The sequence below is a fragment of the Akebia trifoliata genome, chromosome 8 (genome assembly GCF_017979445.1).
Source record: "Akebia trifoliata isolate Shusen 1 chromosome 8, ASM1797944v1, whole genome shotgun sequence".
NCBI classification, from domain to species: Eukaryota; Viridiplantae; Streptophyta; class Magnoliopsida; order Ranunculales; family Lardizabalaceae; genus Akebia; species Akebia trifoliata.
This window is the reverse complement of record NC_141382.1, coordinates 7441319-7462136: the sequence shown is the minus strand read 5'-3', so window position 1 is coordinate 7462136 and position 20818 is coordinate 7441319. Positions and strand designations below refer to the sequence as shown.

Sequence of the window (20818 nt, the reverse complement as noted above, 5' to 3'; positions counted from 1 at the left end):
AATTATTCATATCATATGTTCCTACTTGATGGGACAAAAACTATCTTTTGTTTTGAATATTTATGAGTCAAAAAGATCGTCATTAATTACATTTAATGTTGATGATTAGATAATTACTAGTCAACTAAATTCGAATAAAGATTTGATTTAATCGAAAAATCTAGAATTAAGATTCTCACTATTAGATTTTCTATAAAAATAATGAATTTATCAATTATTATTGTTAACCAAGTTCTACATCATAATTTACCATAGGAAATTCCAAGCATCTGATGTAATTGAAATACACATCAGATCAAGGAATTTTATAAGTAAATTACTTTGATCGAAAAATTTAATCAACAATAAAATAATAAATTCAAGAACATCAAAACACTAATTTATCAATAAAAAATCCATTTACAATTATGTGGGTGCCTTTCTCTCCTTAATAGTGATTTTAGTCGATCATTTTAAAATATAACTTCTTTCTATCGATTAAAACAAATAACAAAAATAAATGGAAAGTTGAAAGGATGTGAAAATAACTCAATTTCTTCTTTACTTTTAATTCCTCTTTAATTCTTTACTTACTCGTTCTTGATTGTTGAGTTCTTTGATAGATCCGAAAAAAATTGAAGAGATTTAGGAGAAATTGGTGAAAAACGAATTTTTGAATTATGGTCGTAGGAGATGGATATTAAGCAAGGGATTTTGAAGATGATAATCACGATTAGCCATTAAGATTTTTGAGGATAGGAGATTAAAGAGAAGATTAAAAAACATGGATGAGAGTGAAAGATTGAATGAGATTAGGAGATTAGAGGAACGATAGAAATTGACAATGATAAATTTGCCTTGGAAATTTAAAAGTTTTGTCTGGTTCAAAATTATTCGACCCAACCCGAATCAAATAATTCAGGTTGGTTGGATCCCGATTAAGTTAAAGCAAAATAATTTGGATATGGTTCTATCTAGTCGGCTAGGAAGGTGCATGCGGCTTGGCACATAGCTCAAGCTCTACCCAAGTCGGTGGGACTAGGGCTTGAGCAATTCAAGCCCAATAGATGTTTAGGGCTACAATAGATTTCAGTGTCTCTTTAGAGTGGGCTTCGGCCAAGCCCACGACAAGTTGGAGATCATGATTCTAATCTTAAGGAAAGCCAACAGTCTGACACGTCTTTAACTATGACAAGGAATATTCCACTCCCACAAAAATGCATTGTGGAACAAAGTTTTTATTATTTGGAAATACAATCAAGAACTTGAGTAACACTTGGTATATTTTGAATCATTGTTTTAAGATGGAGTTTGAGTTATATTTGTTGATGTCTTTCTATGAAAGTTCAAGATTTCCGAAAGTGAACTTTGAATGTATTCAGATCAATGTCTGCCAATCATGTGGGAAGCTGATGTTCTAAGTGCAACTTGGATTTGGGGATCCAATAAAGTAGTAATTTATTATCAATCAAACTTATCAGATATAAAAGATGGAGTTAGAGTTCTTAACTTTAATTTGAAGAGTGAAAAAAGAAAATAGTGATTTATGATCAATCAAACTTGTTCGGACATATAAATATATATATATATATATATATAAAAGATTGAGTTAGAGTTTGACATTTGGATTTGTGGGGAGGTGTTTTTCAAATGCAAAACTTTAATTTGGAGAGTGAAAAAAATAAAATAAAAAAGTAGAGGTTTATGATCAACCAAGCTTATTTGGACGTAAGATAGAGTTGGAGTTTGAAGTTTGGGTTTGTGGGGAGTTGCTTTTCAAGTGCAAAACTAGGATTTGGAGACTTAAAAATATCCTTCCCAAAAATGTAATGTAATAGTAAAATATTAAAGGGGGTATTTTAGTAATTTTGAAAAGTATTTTTTATTAGGTAAATTTTTTTGAAAATAACACTTTGCCTACTCTGTAGATATATTCATAATAGATTGACCTCCAAAGTAGCATATCAAAATTATTAGAAATCCAATAATTTTTATTTTTATTTTTATTATTGGAAATTTCTCTTTAAATTTGATATCTATGTATTTTTTTGATTTTGACTTTGGTATTTTAGAAGCAATTCCAAGAATGGGTGTTGTGTAGAATTAGAATGAGTGGGCATTCAAAATGTTCTGGAGATAATGAAGTGGTCAATCATTTTGAAAAACAAGATGGAAAACGACAAAGGCGATTCGATGAAGCAAATAAATTTGAGCAAACAACAACAACATCATACTGATGATCATGGATACATCGAATCAAGCCTGACCTCTAGATTATTTTGACGATGAAGAAGAACGTTTGAATCTGGAACTCATATCAATCTTGCAAAAAAATAATTAATATAACTTTTCATGGCAAAGCGAATCTATTACCCTAGACCACCTTATTGGGTCCATTCTAAATTTTTGATTCAATAAATATTTGTTTGCATGTTAGTTTGGTTTCGGTCAACATTTCTCACTTTGTAATTAATTAATTTTGGATTCAGTAATCATTAGATAGGGTTTAATTTGGGTAAATTTATTCTAAATAATTTCGTAAAAAATTTGGGAAAATTTTAAAAAATATACAAATGATGTTTTTTAAATTTCTTATCAAAATCCATCATCTTCAACCTCCTTAAAAAATTGTATCTTGTTCTTGAGATTTGAGTGTGAAAGAAAATAATTTTTTTGAGTGTGGGGGGATAAAAATGTAACCATATTTGATTATTCATAATTATTAATTGGGACAATAAATCTCTCTCCAGTCGTGTGTCGATGAATTGGAACAGAACCAAAATCTGATCCATTTGTGATCCAATAACTTGAGTCCATGACTCTAGTCAAGGATTTGGATTCCAATAAGGATCCAAACCGACTAGAATCCGTTAGGGACCCTATCCAATTTGGGTTCTGATTAGAACCTTGAAGTAAGCCAAGGGAACTGACTCTATTGAATTTGAAGTTGACTCTGTATGTATACCGGTAGGTGTGTAACTTGATCTGATTTAAACCGATAATCGAACCAAGGCAAACCGATAGCTTTGGGGTGCTTTGGTTTGGTTTGGAACAAGTTGCGGTTCGGTTCGGAGTTACAAACATGGAGAACTAATCAATTTGGTTTGGTTCTTGGATCAGGCTTGTATAGAACCGAACCAAACCGAGAATCGAATCCTTATGTAATAAATAAATATATAGCTATATAATAATTATTATGAATTATTTTAGGAGTTAGGACATAGATTAATGATCTTTTATGGATAAGCTAATGACTTTTTATGGATAGATTAGTGATTTATTGTAAGAAATTTTATGTTTGTTATTCGTTTGTTTGTTTCGTTCTTTAAAAATTGTTTCTTATAATTTATAGAATATTGCAACCCACATACCAAAAATCATAGTGTTTGATAATTTGTATCTACTAGATCTAAGCTCTTGAAAAAAAAAATTTAATCCAATAATTAAAAATCATTCTTAAGACAATACTATAATCAATGGATGCACATCACCAATCAAACTAATCTTTTGTGTGTAGATTCACCAAAGGAGGGACCACATATCCACAAGGTCAGTGGGTCACCAAAAATGCCACGTGACATAAAACGGGGTGCAAACTAATCTTGGTTAAGAATGGGACGCCATTCTGGATCCCTACTCTAAATCTAAATTGAAATCATTGTTCTTGATCCATAATTTAAGAACGGGACACTGTTCTTGTCTTGACCCATACTTTAAGATGGAGTTGGAAATTTGGATTCTAAGCTCGAGTTATGTTAGAAATTTGGGTTTGGTGGAGCATTGTAGTGGGTCCATTGGGTTACTACATGTGCCAGCCATTTCTAACTTGTTACATGTGGGTCCCATGCATTTGATATACACTCTCTAAAAGCAAAATGTGGAAAATAACTACGAATCATAAATGAGGTGGATTGATTGCTTGCGTCACAAGGAATCTTGAAGGGGGATGATGACAACTCTAGGGTTTTAAAATATCTTAAAAGAGATCTTGGGATAGAGTCAGAATTATAAAATATTTTAAAATGATTTCTCTCTGCTGTGGTGGTTGTTGTTCGGTGTTTGGAACTTTTTATCAATAAAAATACTATTGAAAATGAAGTAAGATTTTAGCCCTCTTGACTCCTAAAAGTTAATGCTTTATTGGCTACAGAATCAGCGGATGGCTTAGGGTCAAGCTGGCAATTGTACAAAACTAGTCCAACCCATTCCTACTCGATCCATGACTTATGGTGGCTATCAAATAATTCTGAGTTCATTTTGCCAGGTTTTTATTTAAAACTTCCCCTTTAATTAATTGGTGATCCCTAGATTTTGTTAATATAAATTTTACTAATCCTTAGAATTTCATCACTAATACTAATCCCTAGGATTTTGTTACTATTTCTTATGCTGTACTAATCCCTAGAAGTTTGGTACTGATTTTTAGAAATTCTGTTTTTTTTTTCCCTCTCATCTCAAGATCTCAACCTAGTAGAGTAATTCGTTGTCCCACTTTCTAGAAGAAACTTTGGGCCCAATATATACTTTTGACTTCCGAGTCCCGACTTTAATAACTTGTTAAGTCTACTTGGATTTTGAATCACTCAGTCCCTCAAACCAGATGAAACCATTTGACTAAGTCAACCCGGTAAAATGTATTGTAGATTATAACTTTAAGTTATCTAAAAAATTGAACATATGTAAATAATGTTAGATTTACATTAGTTGGTATATTTCAACACATTATCGGATTAGGTTATCTAATTGGTAGAAAATATAAATCTTTTGACACCTATTTTTATGATATTACACTTATACTGACTTTTAAAATCAACTCCTAATAATGACTCATGAAAAAAGCACATGATCCCAACCCTTTAAATGCAAAATCCGTCGTTGAAATTTTTCATCAAAATAAATATCTTCGAGATTTGTGTTATCAAGATACTCATAAATCTCAACTATAAAGTGTTTGAACGATTGGGATTATGCGTTTTTTTTTTTTTTCTTGAGTCATTCTTAGAAGTTAATGGATTCCCAACCCTTTATTAAATTGCCTAAAACGACTCTTAAAGCACCAGTGGTTCCTTTCCATAACTATGTCTTAAAACTGAGACCATGCCTTTGATCTCAGTCTTCTCTTATAGACAAATTAAAAATCATCATCACCATCACTATAATGATCATCATCTAACAGATTGAAGATGATTGATTTAGGGAAGAAAAATCAAGGTTTTCAGATCATTTTCCATATCTCTATAAGAGAAGGCCCAAGGTCAAGGGGCATGTCATCAATTTTAAAAAATAGGGGTATCTCAAATATTCATCAAAATATCTTTTAAGCTTTAAAAGGGTATATTAGGCATTTTACAAATTGTGTTTTAAAAGGTACAATGTTTTAATAAATGAGTCTCAAATAGTCTGAATTTTCTATAGGGACATATTTTGGTCATTATTTAAATAAATAAATAAATAATCTTTGAGAATTGAGACTACTTTTTTTTTTTTTTTTTTCTTTTCTACTTCCCCTTCTTTCAAGTTTTTATCAACCTTCAATGTATTTTAATGATTTTAGGATTTGAAAGCATGTAAGTAAAGATTACAGGACAATACTACTATGTTTCGAGAAAAATGGGTCCAGACCCAATCGATTAGTCAAAGAAAGAGGTTGGTGGAATACTAATGGTAATACTAAAGATATTCATGATGAAGAACAAAAGTTGATTGGACGCATGTTAGGGCTAGTGTTTTATCACTACAAAAATGACGATAAAACATCTAGAAATGGCATGAAAACCAAATGGATGATGCATGAGTACACTTTACCGCCAATTTTAGACCAATACAATAAGGTTGGTGCAATTTCCCTCTCTTTTTTTTTTTTTTAAAGATAACTTGGACATATTTTTTTTTATAAACATTTTGTATTTTGTATTTTAGGTGCAATTCTAAGAAAGGGCGGTGTGAAGAATTAGAAAAAGTGGGTGGGGATGACATTTCAATGAGAATAAAGACCCCTTAGTCACAATATGAAAAAGTCCAAATTTGAATTGGCATCAAATTTTTCATTGTCAATTTTTTTTTTTTGACGGGTCGAAACTGTCAAATTAATGAAGGATGGGAGAAATTCAACAGCTCTAAGCCATCAAATCTAGGAACATCAAGAATTTCGATTGTCCTAGACTATCAAAATTCAGTTTTTAAAATTCGTGGGCCTTGGCCCTGCAATTTTTTTTGTTTAATTTTCCAATTTTCACGTAGTGAGTCATCATCGATCTTAACGCATCAGTTGTGAGTTTAGAATTGGAGCAAAGAAAGAGAAAGCGACAAAAGCGATCGACAAAATCATCTTCTTCCAACCAACCATTTACCATGGAGAAATCCCAACAACAACAAAACCATTTGACTAATTATTAGAATATTACAATGTGATATATAGTAATAAGGTGTATTTTAATACATCGTATAACTATAAGTTATACATGAAATGAAATGGACTGTTTTTATGCATAGTTCCACCAAATCCCAATGGAGATATTGGTCCTATCACCTCCCGAAAATTTTTCTTGAGAGGACAATGACATGGGAACACTTTGCACAAGGGAACAAGGAAGAAAAATATTTATAAAAAAAAAAAAAAAAGAGGAAGGCAGGGTAAGGACACAAATAATTCATAATAAAAATCATGCTCTAGAGAATTGGCTGTAGCAATACCTCCCCCCATCCCAAAAATAAAAATCGATGTATTTCTTATATTTTGTTCTTTTGATGGTGTGAGATTAAATCATGATTATTTGAATAGGTCTAAAGGTCAAAATGATTGCTTAGATTTGTACTCTGATAATATAAATATATAAATAAATCCACCAAAACCCCTACAGAGTTAGTGGGTCCAATTGAGTGCTCCCACGAGGACTTATGAGTGAAGAGAGAACATCAAACATTTTACAATAAGAAAAGAGCAAAATTCAAATTTTATTGGATGTATAACCATGATGATTATCCTTTATTAGATTTTGGACTTTAGAGTCCAATCTTTGAACCATGGCTTTAAATGGAGTTAGATTAGAACTTTTTGATTGATGTCTCTTTCCAAAAGTGATGTTCGAATCAATCAATTGGTCCGTTTGACGAATATGAACTATGGTGCCACCAGTTTCATAAGACTTTGACCTTTGAAAATGATTCTATCAATTTGAGATTCAAGAAACCAAAGAGACTACAAGAGATAAGGAGATGTTATTTTTACCAGACTATCTATCCCAAATTATTGCCACCAACCTCTATTTGTTACATTCTTTGGTCTAGAGTCTCTGCTCAACGAAAAAAATTCTAGTAAGAAAGATGATGAGTGCACATAAATATCATAGATACTTCTTCATGAGTTACAAGTAAAAAGCATCTATGATTAATGAACCAGAAGCATATTAAATCAAGGATTTTATTTGATTTATTAACATGTGCCCTTAGGCCTTAGGACATGTGTTAAAATGCAATAAATGAACTTTTGAAATTGGACTTGTAACAAAAATGACCTTTAAAAAATTATTTTTTACAAAAATACCCTCAAATCCAATTTTTAAAGTGTATTTATTGCATTTTACTGTGTGCCCTTAGGGTACATGTTAATAATACCCTTAAATCAATTGAGATATAGAAGAAATTAAAAAAAAAAAAAAAAAAAAACAACAACAACATAACGAGGATTAAAGTTAACCATTTGTAGAGATGTTTTTTGGTTTTGAACTTTTGGTATTTATAGTGTTCCAAGACTCCCCAAGTTGTCAAAAGTAGGGGAGCAACTTGGTCCGATTCAACTCGAGAACTGAACCAAACCAATAGCATTGGGATGGTTTGGTTCGGTTGGGAAAAAAGTTGTGGTTCGGTTCTAGGGTTACAAAAATGGACAATTGATCAATTTGATTCAGTTCTCAGATCAAGTTTGTATAGAACCGAACCAAACCGAGAATCGAACCCTTATGCAATATATATATATATAATTGTTATGAATTATTTTAGTAGTTAGAACATAGTATAATGATCTTTTATGCATAAACTAATGATTTTCTATGAATAGATTAGTGATTTATTTTATATTTATTTTTTCATTAAAAAATATTACTTGAAATTTATAGAATATTGGCAACTCATAGAACCAAATAAAACCAAATCGACTTCAGTTCGATTTGGGTTGGTTTGGTTCCAATGGATCTGGTTCGGAACCCAGAACGGACAAAGTGGTGTTTTTAGAAACGCCATTTCAATTGGCATTTTCTTTATTATTTTTCAATTAAATACCGAGATTGCCCCTTCACCAAAACCGCTTATTTGAGTGGTGTTTTTTATGGTGTTTCTTTAAACAAAACAAAAAAAAAATCTATCATTTTTCTTATATTGTTAGTTTTGTGGTTCATTTAATATTTTTTTAGTTTTAAAAGTTGTTAAAAATATTATTTATTATAGATTTTGTTTAAAATTGTCCCCAAAGATAAATAATAAAATTTATAAAAATTAAAAAAAAAAAAAAAAAAAAAAAAAAAACAATAACAAACACAGTTTTGGGGAAGGGGGTAATCTTGGGATTTAATTTGAAAATAACCAAAACTGAATGGCGTTTTCCAAACAGCACTTGCCAGTTCTGAGTTCATTTTGACAGGTTTTTATTTAAAACTTCCCCTTTAATTAATTGGTGATCCCTAGATTTCTTTAATATAAATTTTGCTAATCCCTACAATTTCACTTACTAATACTAATCCCTAGGATTTTGTTACTATTTCTTATGCTGTACTAATCCCTAGAAGTTTGGTATTGATTTTTAGAAATTCTGTTTTTATTTTTTTTCGGTCCCTCTTCTCTCAAGATCTCAACCTAGTAGAGTAATTCGTTGTCCCACTTTCTTTGGGCCCAATATATAGTTTTGACTTCTGAGTTCAGACTTTATAAGTCGTTGAGTCTACTTGGATTTTAAGCACTCGGTCCCTCAAATTCGCTGAAATCATTTGACTAAGTCAACTTGATAAAATTTATTGTAGATTATAACTCTAAGTTATCTACCAAATTGAACATTTGTAAATAGGGAGCGGTTCTGCAGTCTTAAAATTTGTCAAGTTTTGTGCCAAACATTTTTTGTAAATCACTTTTGATGGGGTTAGAAGTTTTGGAATAGGCTGATTTTTTGTGAGGATGATCTCTACGGTGAAGAGATCATCCTCACAAAAAATCAGCTCATTTTGAAATTTCTAACCCTAGTTTACAAGTAGAAGAATCGTGGACCGTCCAATTTTTGTAAATCACTTTTAACGAGGTTAGCAATTTTGGAATAGGCTGATTTTTGATGAGGATGATCTCCTCATCATAGAGATCATCCTCACAAAAAATCAGCTCATTCCAAAGCTTCTAACTCATATTTTGAAAAATGTTTGGCACCAAACTAGGCAAACTTTAAGGCTGCTGAACCGTCTCCTTGTAAATAAGGTTAGATTTGCATTAGTTGGTATATTTCAACGGATTGGGTTATGGGATTGGAAGGATCCAAAATTGGTTCAATAAATTATTGAGAATGTTAGTCCCTTATAGAATCTAAGTCCGTGGTCCAGATCCATCAAACTCTAACTCTAACTCAATTTATGTATAATAAATATATATATAGGGTCAGGTTCAAACGACAACCATTTCAACACACATATAGACAACGTGTTTTGTCTTATATGGACAAAAATGCTTGGAATGGGCTGATTTTTTGTGAGGATGATCTCTGTGGTGAGGAGATCATCCTTACCAAAAATCAGCTCATTATGAAACTTCTAGACCATCCAATTTTTGTTGAAAAATTATAGACTGTCCAATTTTTGTAAATCAATTTTGATGGGGTTACAAGTTTTGGAATGGGATGATTTTTTTTTTTCAGGATGATCCCCTCATCACAGAGATCATCCTCACAAAAAATCAGCCCATTCCAAACATTTTGCCCATATAAGACAGACACGTTGTCTATATGTGTGTCGCAATGTATGTCGCAGGAACCCGACCTATATATATATATATATATATATGGGGACGGTTCAGCAGCCCTAAAGTTTGCCAAGTTTGGTGCCAAACATTTTTCAAAATATGGGTTAGAAGCTTTGGAATGAGCTGATTTTTTGTGAGGATGATCTCTATGATGAGGAGATCATCCTCACCAAAAGTCAGCCTATTCCAAAACTTCTAACCCCATCAAAAGTGATTAACAAAAATTGGACGGTCCACGATTTTTCAACTTGTAAACTAAGGTTAGAAGTTTCAAAATGAGCTGATTTTTTGTGAGGATGATCTCTTCACCGTAGAGATCATCCTCACAAAAAATTAGCTTATTCCAAAACTCCTAACTCCATCAAAAGTGATTTACAAAAAATGTTTGGCACAAAACTTGGCATACTTTAGGGCTGCCGAACTGCTCCCTATATATATATATATATGGGGGGCGTTCAATGGCCAACTTTTTGGCAAAACATTTTTCAAAACATGAGTTATAGGTTTTGGAATGGGCTGATTTTTGGTGAGGATGATCTCTACGGTGAGAAGATCATCCTCACCAAAAATCAGCCCATTCCAAAACTCTAACCCATCAAAAACAGTTTACAAAAAATGGACGGTCCACGATTTTTCAGCTTGTAAACATGGGTTAAAAGTTTTGGAATGGGCTGATTTTTGGTGAGGATGATCTCCTCACCGTAGAGATCATCCTCACAAAAAATCAGCCCATTCTAAAACCTCTAACCTATGTTTTGAAAAATGTTTTGCCAAAAAATTTGCTAAAAAGTTTGCCCTTGAACGCTACCCTATATATATATATATATATATATATATATATATATATATATATATATATATATATATATATATATATATAAAAGATTGAGTTAGAGTAGGGAGGTCCTTTTGAAGTGTAAGTTGGATTTGGAGTTTGAAAAAGTAAATCTTTGAAGTAGTATAAAAGGAGCTAAATTTGACTTGCTCTCAACTTATATCTCTTACCTTAATTGGCATTTGAGACAGAGAAGAAGAGTAGTAAGCTGTTAGTGTCCATCAATGTCAGACTACATATTTCCAAACAAAAATTACAAGTTCTCTCCTACGAATGCAGATTTATTGGCCAAACTTATAGCTAAGGTAAATCAAGATGAGGTTGGATCAAAACCTATTAAGGATTGCAACGTTTACAACTTTGAACCATGGAATCTGCCAAGTATGTGTGTGTTTATGTATGTATGTATGTAAGTAAGTATGGGGGGGGGGGGTAATTCAAGGGACATAAATTAAAAAATTAAAAACAATATAAGCATGGGGAGGGAGGGAGGGAGGGAGATTCAAAGGGGCATAAGTTAAAAACAATCATTTTTCAAAATATGGGTTAAAAGTTTCGGATTGAGCTGATTCTTTGCGAGGATGATCTCTATGGTGAGAAGATCATCCTCACAAAAAATCAGCCCAATCAGAAATTTCTAAATCCATCAAAAGTAGTTTACAAATTATTGATAAAAAATTGATGGTCCACATTCTTTAATAAACTAATTTTATGGTTTTTTTTTTTTTAGAGCTTGAGGTGACAGAAAAGATTAAAGAACGGTATTGCTACGTTCTAAGAAAACAGAAGACAGCAAACTCGGCCCATCGGACTGTGGCAGGAAGAGGTCGATGGATTACTCATGGTAATGTTAAGAAAATTTGTGATAAAGGTGAAGTGATTGGACACAGGCAAGCGCTAATATTCAAGCAGGACAACGGAGAGAACACTGAATGGATTATGCATGAGTATACTTTAGCCCCAATTTGTGACAAACAGAGCAAGGTTGGTGTTTTTTTATTCTTGTTATCTTGTAGTTTATAGAACTTGAAACATTTTTTTTTTGGGTTGTTGACATTTCTTTTTTTCTTCTATATTTTAGAAGCAATTTCAAGAAATGGTATTGTGTAGAATTATAAATAGTGGTCGTGCAAAGAATAAAGTGGTCGACCGTAATGGATCGGTTATGAGCTATGGTTCGGCAGAATCATCTTGTTCCAACCAAGTATTTCCTACGGAGCAGTTACAACTTCATACTGATCAAGAAACGATGGAATGGAGTTTTACAAACCAGACGAGGTATTTCAACAATGAATAAAGTAGTATCAGCTGGGGAACACCATGTCTCCTGAATTTTTACGAACGTCGACGGGGACAGGATGCGTTCACTATGATCTGTTGGAGGAAGATTTTTACCTGATTGTTAAGAATGAAGTATTTGTAGGGATCAAAAAGAATATAAATAAATAAAATCTTGCTTGCTTTATGATTTAGTTATGGTTTCTGTTGGTTATGTCTTCTATTCTTGTATGTGGAGGGTTGTCGTGGATTCAACCCGGATCTTTTGAGATCCGTTAACGACCCGCATGACCCGTTTAATTGGTAATGTGTGGGGTTTCCCATTTTAATTGGTAATGTGTGGTTTGGTTTTGGATCCGACCCGTTTTAACCTCTTTGTAACCCTAAGTATATAAAGGGTAAGAGATGAAACCCTAAAGGGTTTGTGAAAGATACGAGAGATAGAGAGAAACTGTAACCGCGTTCTTCTTTGATTGATATAGTTAAATCGCCGTTTTCGCCCGTGGACGTAGGTCGATTCTTTGACCGAACCACGTATATTTTGTGTCATGTGAGATTCTTGTGTTCTTGCTTGATTTATACTTCGGATCCTAGGGTTAAGTCTAACAAACTGGTATCAGAGCTATGGCTGCGAAGTATGATGTTGAGAAGTTCGATGGAAGGAACGATTTTAATTTATGGCGGGTTCGGATGAAAGCTTTACTCGTTTATCAAGGTTTATCGAAGGCGTTGTTGGGAAGCGATAATTTGCCTGAATCGTTGAAACCAGAATAGAAAGAGGAGATCATGGAGAAGGCACACAGTGCGATTCTGTTGTCTTTGGGGAATGAGGTCTTGCGAGAGGTTGGTGCAAATAAAAAAAGAAGAAAATTTTGAAAAAAAACTCAACTTTTGCAAAAATTTCGATTTCGATACAATGTTCATTTTAATTTCCAAAACATATTTTCCAGTGAGATCCCACGTAGTTATTCTAATTTAACGTGACGATCTCACTAACAAATTACCAGCGAGATTGCATGTAATTTTAAAGATAAATATCCTTAATTTGTTAACATCATGAGATTGAATAGAAGGTGTTTTAGTCATTTTATACTAGTCTTCCTACAAGACTAAAGTCAAGATTTGTTTTCTTCCCAACCGTAATGGACCGGTTGAATCTACAGCCAAGTCGAACCTAAAAATTGGTTCTTGAGATCATGTTTAAACTAAAGCTTCAAACCAAACACAAATTACAGATCAAGCAACAAATAAAACCCTAACCCTAATTCTTTGATTTTTTTTTTCTCATGGATTTCTTTAAATCGGTGTTCTCAGATAATCTAGAACCCTTAGATCAACACAAAAACCAGAGATACCCGAAATAAATGAAAAAGTAGAGCCAAATCCAAATCGAGAAGCTTCATTAGATAAACTGATCTAAACCCTAACCCTAATTATTCAGTCGGTAGTTCTTGGAGTTTCGAAGTTTTGTATGTTCCGATAGCATTGGCTTGCTTGGCCTTTACTACTGGCAAGGTGGGACAATCCTCAATGGAATGAGTGGAGCTCTCATAGAGCAAACATGACGAAGATGTTTCTGAAGCGACTTGCAAAACTGGGGTGGATTCTTGGAGATTGGTTTTTACACTGAAAGCGTCAAACTTTTTATTTAGACTTTGTATGCTAGTGACTAGGTTTGTCATGACATTCTTGAGATCGGGATCGAATTTGATCTCATACATGCCCGATTTCTTGGTTTCCAACTCTTTTATATCGAAATCTCTTAAGTTGGTGCTCCAATTTGGAGCATTCTCATTCAGTTCGACTTGGAACTCGTATGCCTGATTGGGAGTTTGATTCATGAACTTCCCTTGATGCATAGACTCTAGAAGGATACGTTGGACTGTCGGGAGAACACGATAAAAGAAGTTGATTAATTGGACTTTATCTATCCCATGATGCGGACATCTGACAAGAAGGTCGTTAAACCTTTCACAAATTTGGAAAAATTCTTCATCAGGTCTTCCCTTGAAGTTCCTAATGATATTTTTGAATTGTTCCATTTTTGTCATTGAAAAGAATTTTTCCATCAATTTTCTTGATAACTCATCTCACGTGATGATAGAGTTAGAGGCCAAAGAATTTAACCATGCTGTAGCATGATTTTCGAGAGAAATAAGGAACAACCTAAGTTTGACATTCTCTTCGTCAAGGTGTCCATTTTTGAATGTCTGATACAAGGTCAAGAATTGACTAAGATGATTGTAAGGTAGTTCACTCTCGAAACCTTGGAATTTGGGAAGCATGTTGATGGTAGCTGCTCTTATTTCAAATTGTGCCATATTCGTAACGGGTAAAGCTATACAAGAGGGAGGATTGGCTGTAATATGGGCGAACAACTCATTGAGAGTTTGTTGATCCTCATGAAGGTGATGAGGTGGATCCATTTCTAGGATTGGCAGGGTGGTTACGGTGTTGATTTCTCTTCTAATCCTAGGTAGTGGATGAGATATTGTGATTTTCGGATCAAATGATTCAATCGGATTTTTTTAAGATCTCCTACCTAACATACATTAAAAAATTACACATAAAAGAGGGAGGAATTCACACGTGATCATTGGGCTCCTACGACTAGACAGCTCCTAACTGGTTCAATGGAATAATTTAAGCCTTCCAACCCAAATCTCTGAAATCGAAAACAGTCAGTTTAATCCCCAGTTGAGAGGTGACGCATGATGCTGAGCAAAGACACTCTTAAATCACCTCTCGTCTAGAATAAACATTGTATATCCCCCAATACAGGTGGTACTACGGGGCAGGATTGTGCTTAGGTATTGTTTTCGATCAAGAAGTGCAGTTGGTGCAACTTGAATTAACTTTGCTTAATGAGCTCGATGAGACCTAAAGTCAAGTCTAACCAATTTTAAATAATTATGTGGTTATGAATTCAATTTTCTAAAAGAGTAAGATATCGATAATGAAATCCGATTCTTATCTTATGGTGCCATCCTCGTAAAGGTGCCCTTATTACTATGTGCAAATCGAGGTATACAAATTAATCATTCAAAGTCAACACAGAAACTCACTAAGAAGAGGTGCTTGAGTGGTACGAAAATTACCTCTCCGTCTAGACGGGGGATGATCAATCCGAGTCGACTCGGGCCACTGACACTAATTTTGGTATACGAACCCGAGGGGCTGAGATAGTTTCAACCCACTGTTGTCCTTCCCTAGAACTATTACAATCAAAGCCTTCTTGGATAATTAAAAAAAATTACAAGGAATCCTATATAAGAATTTCTAAAACAGAAAAATAAACCTAGCTAAAGATTAAAGGAAATTGAAATAAAAGAATATATATATCCTTACAAGGAGCATAAATGATAGTAAACAGATTCAAAAACTGATTCTGACTTATCAAAATCTTGCTGACTAAGCCACATTTGAAAGAAAATTTCGTTCTACCCTAAATCAATATACTATAATAGTTAATCAGAGATTGGAGTAGAAAGTTACAGGCAGTTTAAGTTATATTATCTTATTGGCAAAGAAGCTGATTCTGTTTCGAATTCCTCTCGGGTTCTTTTGAATTGAAAATGAATCGAACCGCTATCCCTAGCAATGGCGCCAATTTGATCGATGCTATGTAAATTATAGAAATGTAGGATTGATGAAATATTAAAATAAATTTTGGTAAGTAAGATTTGTTCCATAGGGACAAAAGTAATTCAACTTTTCCTTCGAATTGAAATCAAAATAGAATTTTGATAATAAATTCGAAAATTACAGCTAAATAGTAAATGAAATTGAAGTAAAAAATAGATATTGAAATAAGGTAAAAGTTAGATAAATCAATTCAACATTGGCAAGTCATCTTGGTAGTTTAACAATCCTAATTTAATCTCAATTCACACAACAAACCATTATTTATGGATTGGAAGATAATTTGATTAACACTCTTATAGATGAATTTAATAGTATAGGTGATTAGTGAATCAAAATGGTATTATCAGATTTATATCTCAAGTTGTCATTAAGCATGATCAAACTTGATCTTATCTAAGTATAGATCATCAAAATGAGGACAATTAATATAAATCAAATAATCCAATCTTAATAAACTTCTCACAAACATAATTAAAACAATTATGAAAGAATTGTTTAAATAAGAATAAGATAGACTCACTCCGGCATCATCGACCTCTTTATGGAGAATCTAATCGATCATTGTGAGGAACAAATTACAACAATAATAATAGAAAGAGAACATGATAGAGAAGAGGATAAGGTAAGTCTATGTTTCAATTTGATTCCCAACTTAATGATCTTTCAATGGAGTTACAAAAAGAAATTAAAGAACAAAGATGAAAGAAAAACACTCTTGAGATCTCACTTCTACAAGAACTCTTTCTCTTAAAGAAAAACTAGAAAATTATAGAGAATTAGCAAGAAGAAGAGAGACAAAAGGGGTCTTTCTCTATAGATTGAAGCTTTATTTATAGAGAAAAAAGTGTATAGAATAGTCCAAAAGTAGCATCTACTTTTCTTTGCATAAGAGGACAAAAGAGGAGAACATGAGTTAAAGATTAAAGCATTTCAAAGGATTAGGGCATTTCAAAGTAGGCCGAAATGCTTTTACCTTGAGATTTGGACTCCAAAATACTGATTTTTTGCATAAAAAACACACGTAATCAGATTTATGAAATTATTTATGTATAATTAATCCTAATTATCATCTAATAACATGCAACATGATGTTTCGAGGTTTATCATTATTATTACTTTAATACGGAGAAATAGGGACAAAAATTAAGATAAATATCCGGGAAGCGTGCGTATAATTCAGTGTTTTGAGACACTCATCACTAGTTTCCATCCAGTCTAACTCACACTCTAAGGGTACTATATGAAGGGGAAAAAAGACAATAGTTGATTATCTTACATACTAGTTAACTGGCAAAATAGCTCACAAAATAGCTACATATATATATTATTTTCATTTGAAAACAAAAGAGAAATTAACAATACAAGGTTGAGAATAGATATCCAGTTTCCTACCATGCAACTGTTGCCACCCGGCCTAAAATAAATAATAGAAAGGAAAAGTAAACAGCGCCTCGCGCTAACAGAATGTAAATAAACATGCAACCAATAACATTATCTCTGGATATTCGTTCACCAACCTACACACAACACAACAATATCAAATGCAGATATCACCCCTTAGTCGTATTTCCTACCCTCAATCGTATTTCCTACCCGCAACCACGTGTCAGCTAATGGAGCTTACCATGTGTAGCACTACTACCATACCGTTATCCTAGATGATCACGGGCCCAGTTTGGCACGTGCACGGGGTGTGACATCCCATCTTTTCGGATGTAAAATGCAGACATCACCCTTTGAGTGTGATTCTAACATTTTACCGTTTCATTCCATTTTTTTCTTTTTTCAATTTTCGTAATTTTCAATCTATTGAACAAAATATTCACTTTTTGATATTCATCAACTTAATATGAGTTCATTGAATATTAAATCATTTTTCCAACTATAAAATTCATTTTTATCAATAACATTGAAAAAGTATAAAATTAGATCAAAATAGGGTTCGAGCGATGCACGGGACCCAATTGACGGAAATAACCCAGTGAGATATCCTACCCACGTATATTTTGTTATAAAATATAGTAAAACATATCAAACATGCATGTTCTAACGTGAATTTGAAATAACAAAAATAATTCAATATTTTTGGAAACACATCACAAATTTTTAATAAAATCATAAATGCAATTTTCATAATTTACGATTACTAATAGAAATTGAGAGTTCCTTACAATCTCTATGCGAAAGAATTGAAACACCTACGCGGAAATCGAGGTGATCGGTGCAGAAATCAAGATGGTTCAAACTTCGAGACGGTTGATTTTTGAATCTAACCCAATGGTTTCGAAAATCTCGACGTCGTTGTCCTTTCTCCCTTCTACGACAGAGGATGGTTTAATATCGAAAAGGATAAAATCCGAGGTTGAAGTTATATATATATATATATATATATATATATATATATATATATATACAACTATTTTTTGACGATACAAGGTGAAAAAGAAAGTGATACAAAAAGAGGTTTGGGGGGGGGTTTGTAAAGAACGAGGCTGCGGACGTTTCTCCCTTCTGCGTTGGAAGTCGACGGCGAGTCATTCGCGATGAAATCGATGTTGAAAAAAAAATGATTTAAAAAAAAAAAAACGGTTGACTGGTTTTAGACAACTTTGGAAGATGAATAGCGAAAAAAAAAATTAAAAAATTTATTTATATAAAGTCTTGGGATGAAATCGATATTTTGCATATTGTTTCGATAGACGATAACTTAACCATCCAGACTCCAAAAATGACGAATGAATACTCTACTTCGTCTAATTTTTTATTCCGAATCTAATGGTGTGATCAATTTCTATAAATTTTATCTCTAACAAAAATTTACATTTTTTGCCTGATGTGACCCCTAAAATTGATGTCATTTTCGTTTTTTACGATAATTCGACTTGTTGGGCTCAAAAAATAATAAGTAAATAGTCTATGTTTAATAATTTTTCGTTACGAACCCAATGGTATAATCGAATCTTAACAGTTCTTATTCTAGCAAGAAGTCATTATTTTAGTTTGATCCGATTCGGTAATCGAGGATTTTACAACATTTCTATTCGGACTCCCATTTGAGCGTGTTTAAAGGTTAAAGTATGTTTTTCAATCATTTTGAATCTAATGGTGAGGTCAGATTCCATTAAAAATGATCAAAAACATCCTAAAATTTTACCCCTAAGTCCCACTTTCAAGATTTTCTCAAAATTTCATTATTTTTTCTCGAGATACGAATCGAAAACTCGAGTTTTTACAATAGTCAATTTTCTTCCACATGGTGTGTCCAAATGAATTTGTTTATCTGGGAGCCTGACTACCATAATTAAATTAGAGTTTAGCTTAAACAGAGTTGGTGGTTTACCCCTTAAGTAGAACACCTCAATGGGCACCCATAGTGGATGAAGTTTTTAAATTTATCATTGGACATATAATCAAGATGGATCAGATTTGGATCCAAATTGGTATTAATCCAATACGGTCTGTATTGTTCTGGATCCAATCTAAAGCATCATTATAATTCGATTTGATTTAAGAAATGCAAAATGTAAATTTACATTATTTATATATTTCAACACATTATTGGTTAAGATCACTATCGGATTGGAAGGATTCGAAATTGGTCCTGCAAGTTATCAGACTGGGTACTTCTTGGAACCTAACTCCTTGAAATGGGTCTAAGTCCATCATGGGCCTATAGTTAACTCTTATTATGGTTGGGACTTTGAACCATCATATTAAGATGGAGTTGGGGAAATAAATTTTCATGGAAGTGGAGTTTAGATGCATTCCTAGCAATTTCAGTAAATAAATTAAAGCTTAGATTTGGAGATGGAAAAGTACTATAAAAAGGAACCCAAGGTTCCTTCAAATAATCTCTCTTCCCATAAGTTTCTAATTGAGAGAGAGTGACTGATAGTAAGCTTTGTATTGGGTTATTGTTTGTGTTCCTTCAATGTCACACTACATATTCTCACCTATGGATACAACCTTATTGAGCTACCTCAAAGGAAAGATAAACAAAGAAATACTTGAATCAAACCCCATTAACGATTGCGAGGTCTACAACTTTGAACCATGGAATCTCTCAGGTATACATATATTCTTTTAATTATTTTCTTGAGAAACTAATGTTAAAGGCATATCTTGGAAAATATGAATCAAAAGTTCTCTTGATGTCACGTGCAGCCCGTCAAAGCATATATATATATATATATATGGGTCAGGTTCAAGGGCCGTCTGAGAAACCGTCTAAGAAAACTTTCGACGGTAAATAAAATTTTAAAATATGGGTTAGAAATTTTGGATTGAGCTGATTTTTTGTGAGGATGATCTCTATGATGGGAAGATCATCCAAAAAAAAAATCAGCTCAATCTGAAACTTCTAACCCTGTTAAAAGTGATTTAGAATGTGGACCGTCGATTTTTTACCACTTTTTATCACTAATTTGTAAATCACTTTTGATGGATTTACAAGTTTCTGATTGAGCTGATTTTTTGTGAGGATGATCTTCTCATCATAGTGACCATCCTTGCAAAAAATCAGCTCAATCCAAACCTCTAACCAATTATTTTGAAAAACGAAAGTTTTCTTAGACGGTTTCTCAGATGGCCCTTGAACCGCCCCCTATATATATATATATATAATATATATATATATATATATATATATATATATATATATGGGGTAAGGATCCGTAGACACATAAAGCGAGTCATAAAGCTACAAACATTTTTGTCTTATATGGGAAAAAAGGTTCGAAATGAGCTGATTTTTTGTGAGGATGATCTCTATGTTGAGGGGATCATCCTTCAAAAAAAAAAAAATCAGCCCATTCCAAAACTTCACAACAAAAATAGTGTCTTTTAGCGACCCAGTTTCAGCGGCGGCCAAAATAGGCGCCACTATAGAGCACAACCTCCGCGCCATAAACTGAAATTTCAAAAAAAAAAAACCTCTTTCTCCTGTATCAACAGATTTTGTGGAAATCACTCAATCTCTCTCTCTCTCTCTCTCTGTAACAAGTTCATCACAGCTCCTTTCGATTTCCATTCTAATAGGTCTCTCTCTCTCTCTCTCTCTCTCTCTCTCTCTCTCTCTCTATGAGGTTCTTC

General features: G+C 33.0%; 1 protein-coding gene across 1 annotated transcript; it reads left to right on the top strand.

Annotated features, from left to right (window-relative positions):
* The first annotated feature begins 11028 nt into the window (after positions 1-11028).
* Positions 11029-12856, top strand: LOC147395846 (NAC domain-containing protein JA2L-like). The gene is made up of 4 exons (XM_086449514.1): positions 11029-11185; positions 11535-11788; positions 11886-12082; positions 12703-12856. The coding sequence occupies exons 1-4, from the start codon at positions 11029-11031 to the stop codon at positions 12854-12856; spliced, it is 762 nt and encodes a 253-aa protein (XP_086305640.1).
* Positions 12857-20818: the final 7962 nt, after the last annotated feature.

What these genes read in the sequence shown, in the direction of transcription:
- LOC147395846 (XM_086449514.1), top strand. Translation starts at nt 11,029, where the DNA reads ATGTCAGACTACATATTTCCAAACAAAAATTACAAGTTCTCTCCTACG. An exon ending in TGAACCATGGAATCTGCCAA is followed by an intron (nt 11,186 to 11,534) that starts GTATGTGTGTGT and finishes TTTTTTTTTTAG; the next exon opens with AGCTTGAGGTGACAGAAAAG. An exon ending in AGTTTTACAAACCAGACGAG is followed by an intron (nt 12,083 to 12,702) that starts GTATTTCAACAA and finishes AACTGGTATCAG; the next exon opens with AGCTATGGCTGCGAAGTATG.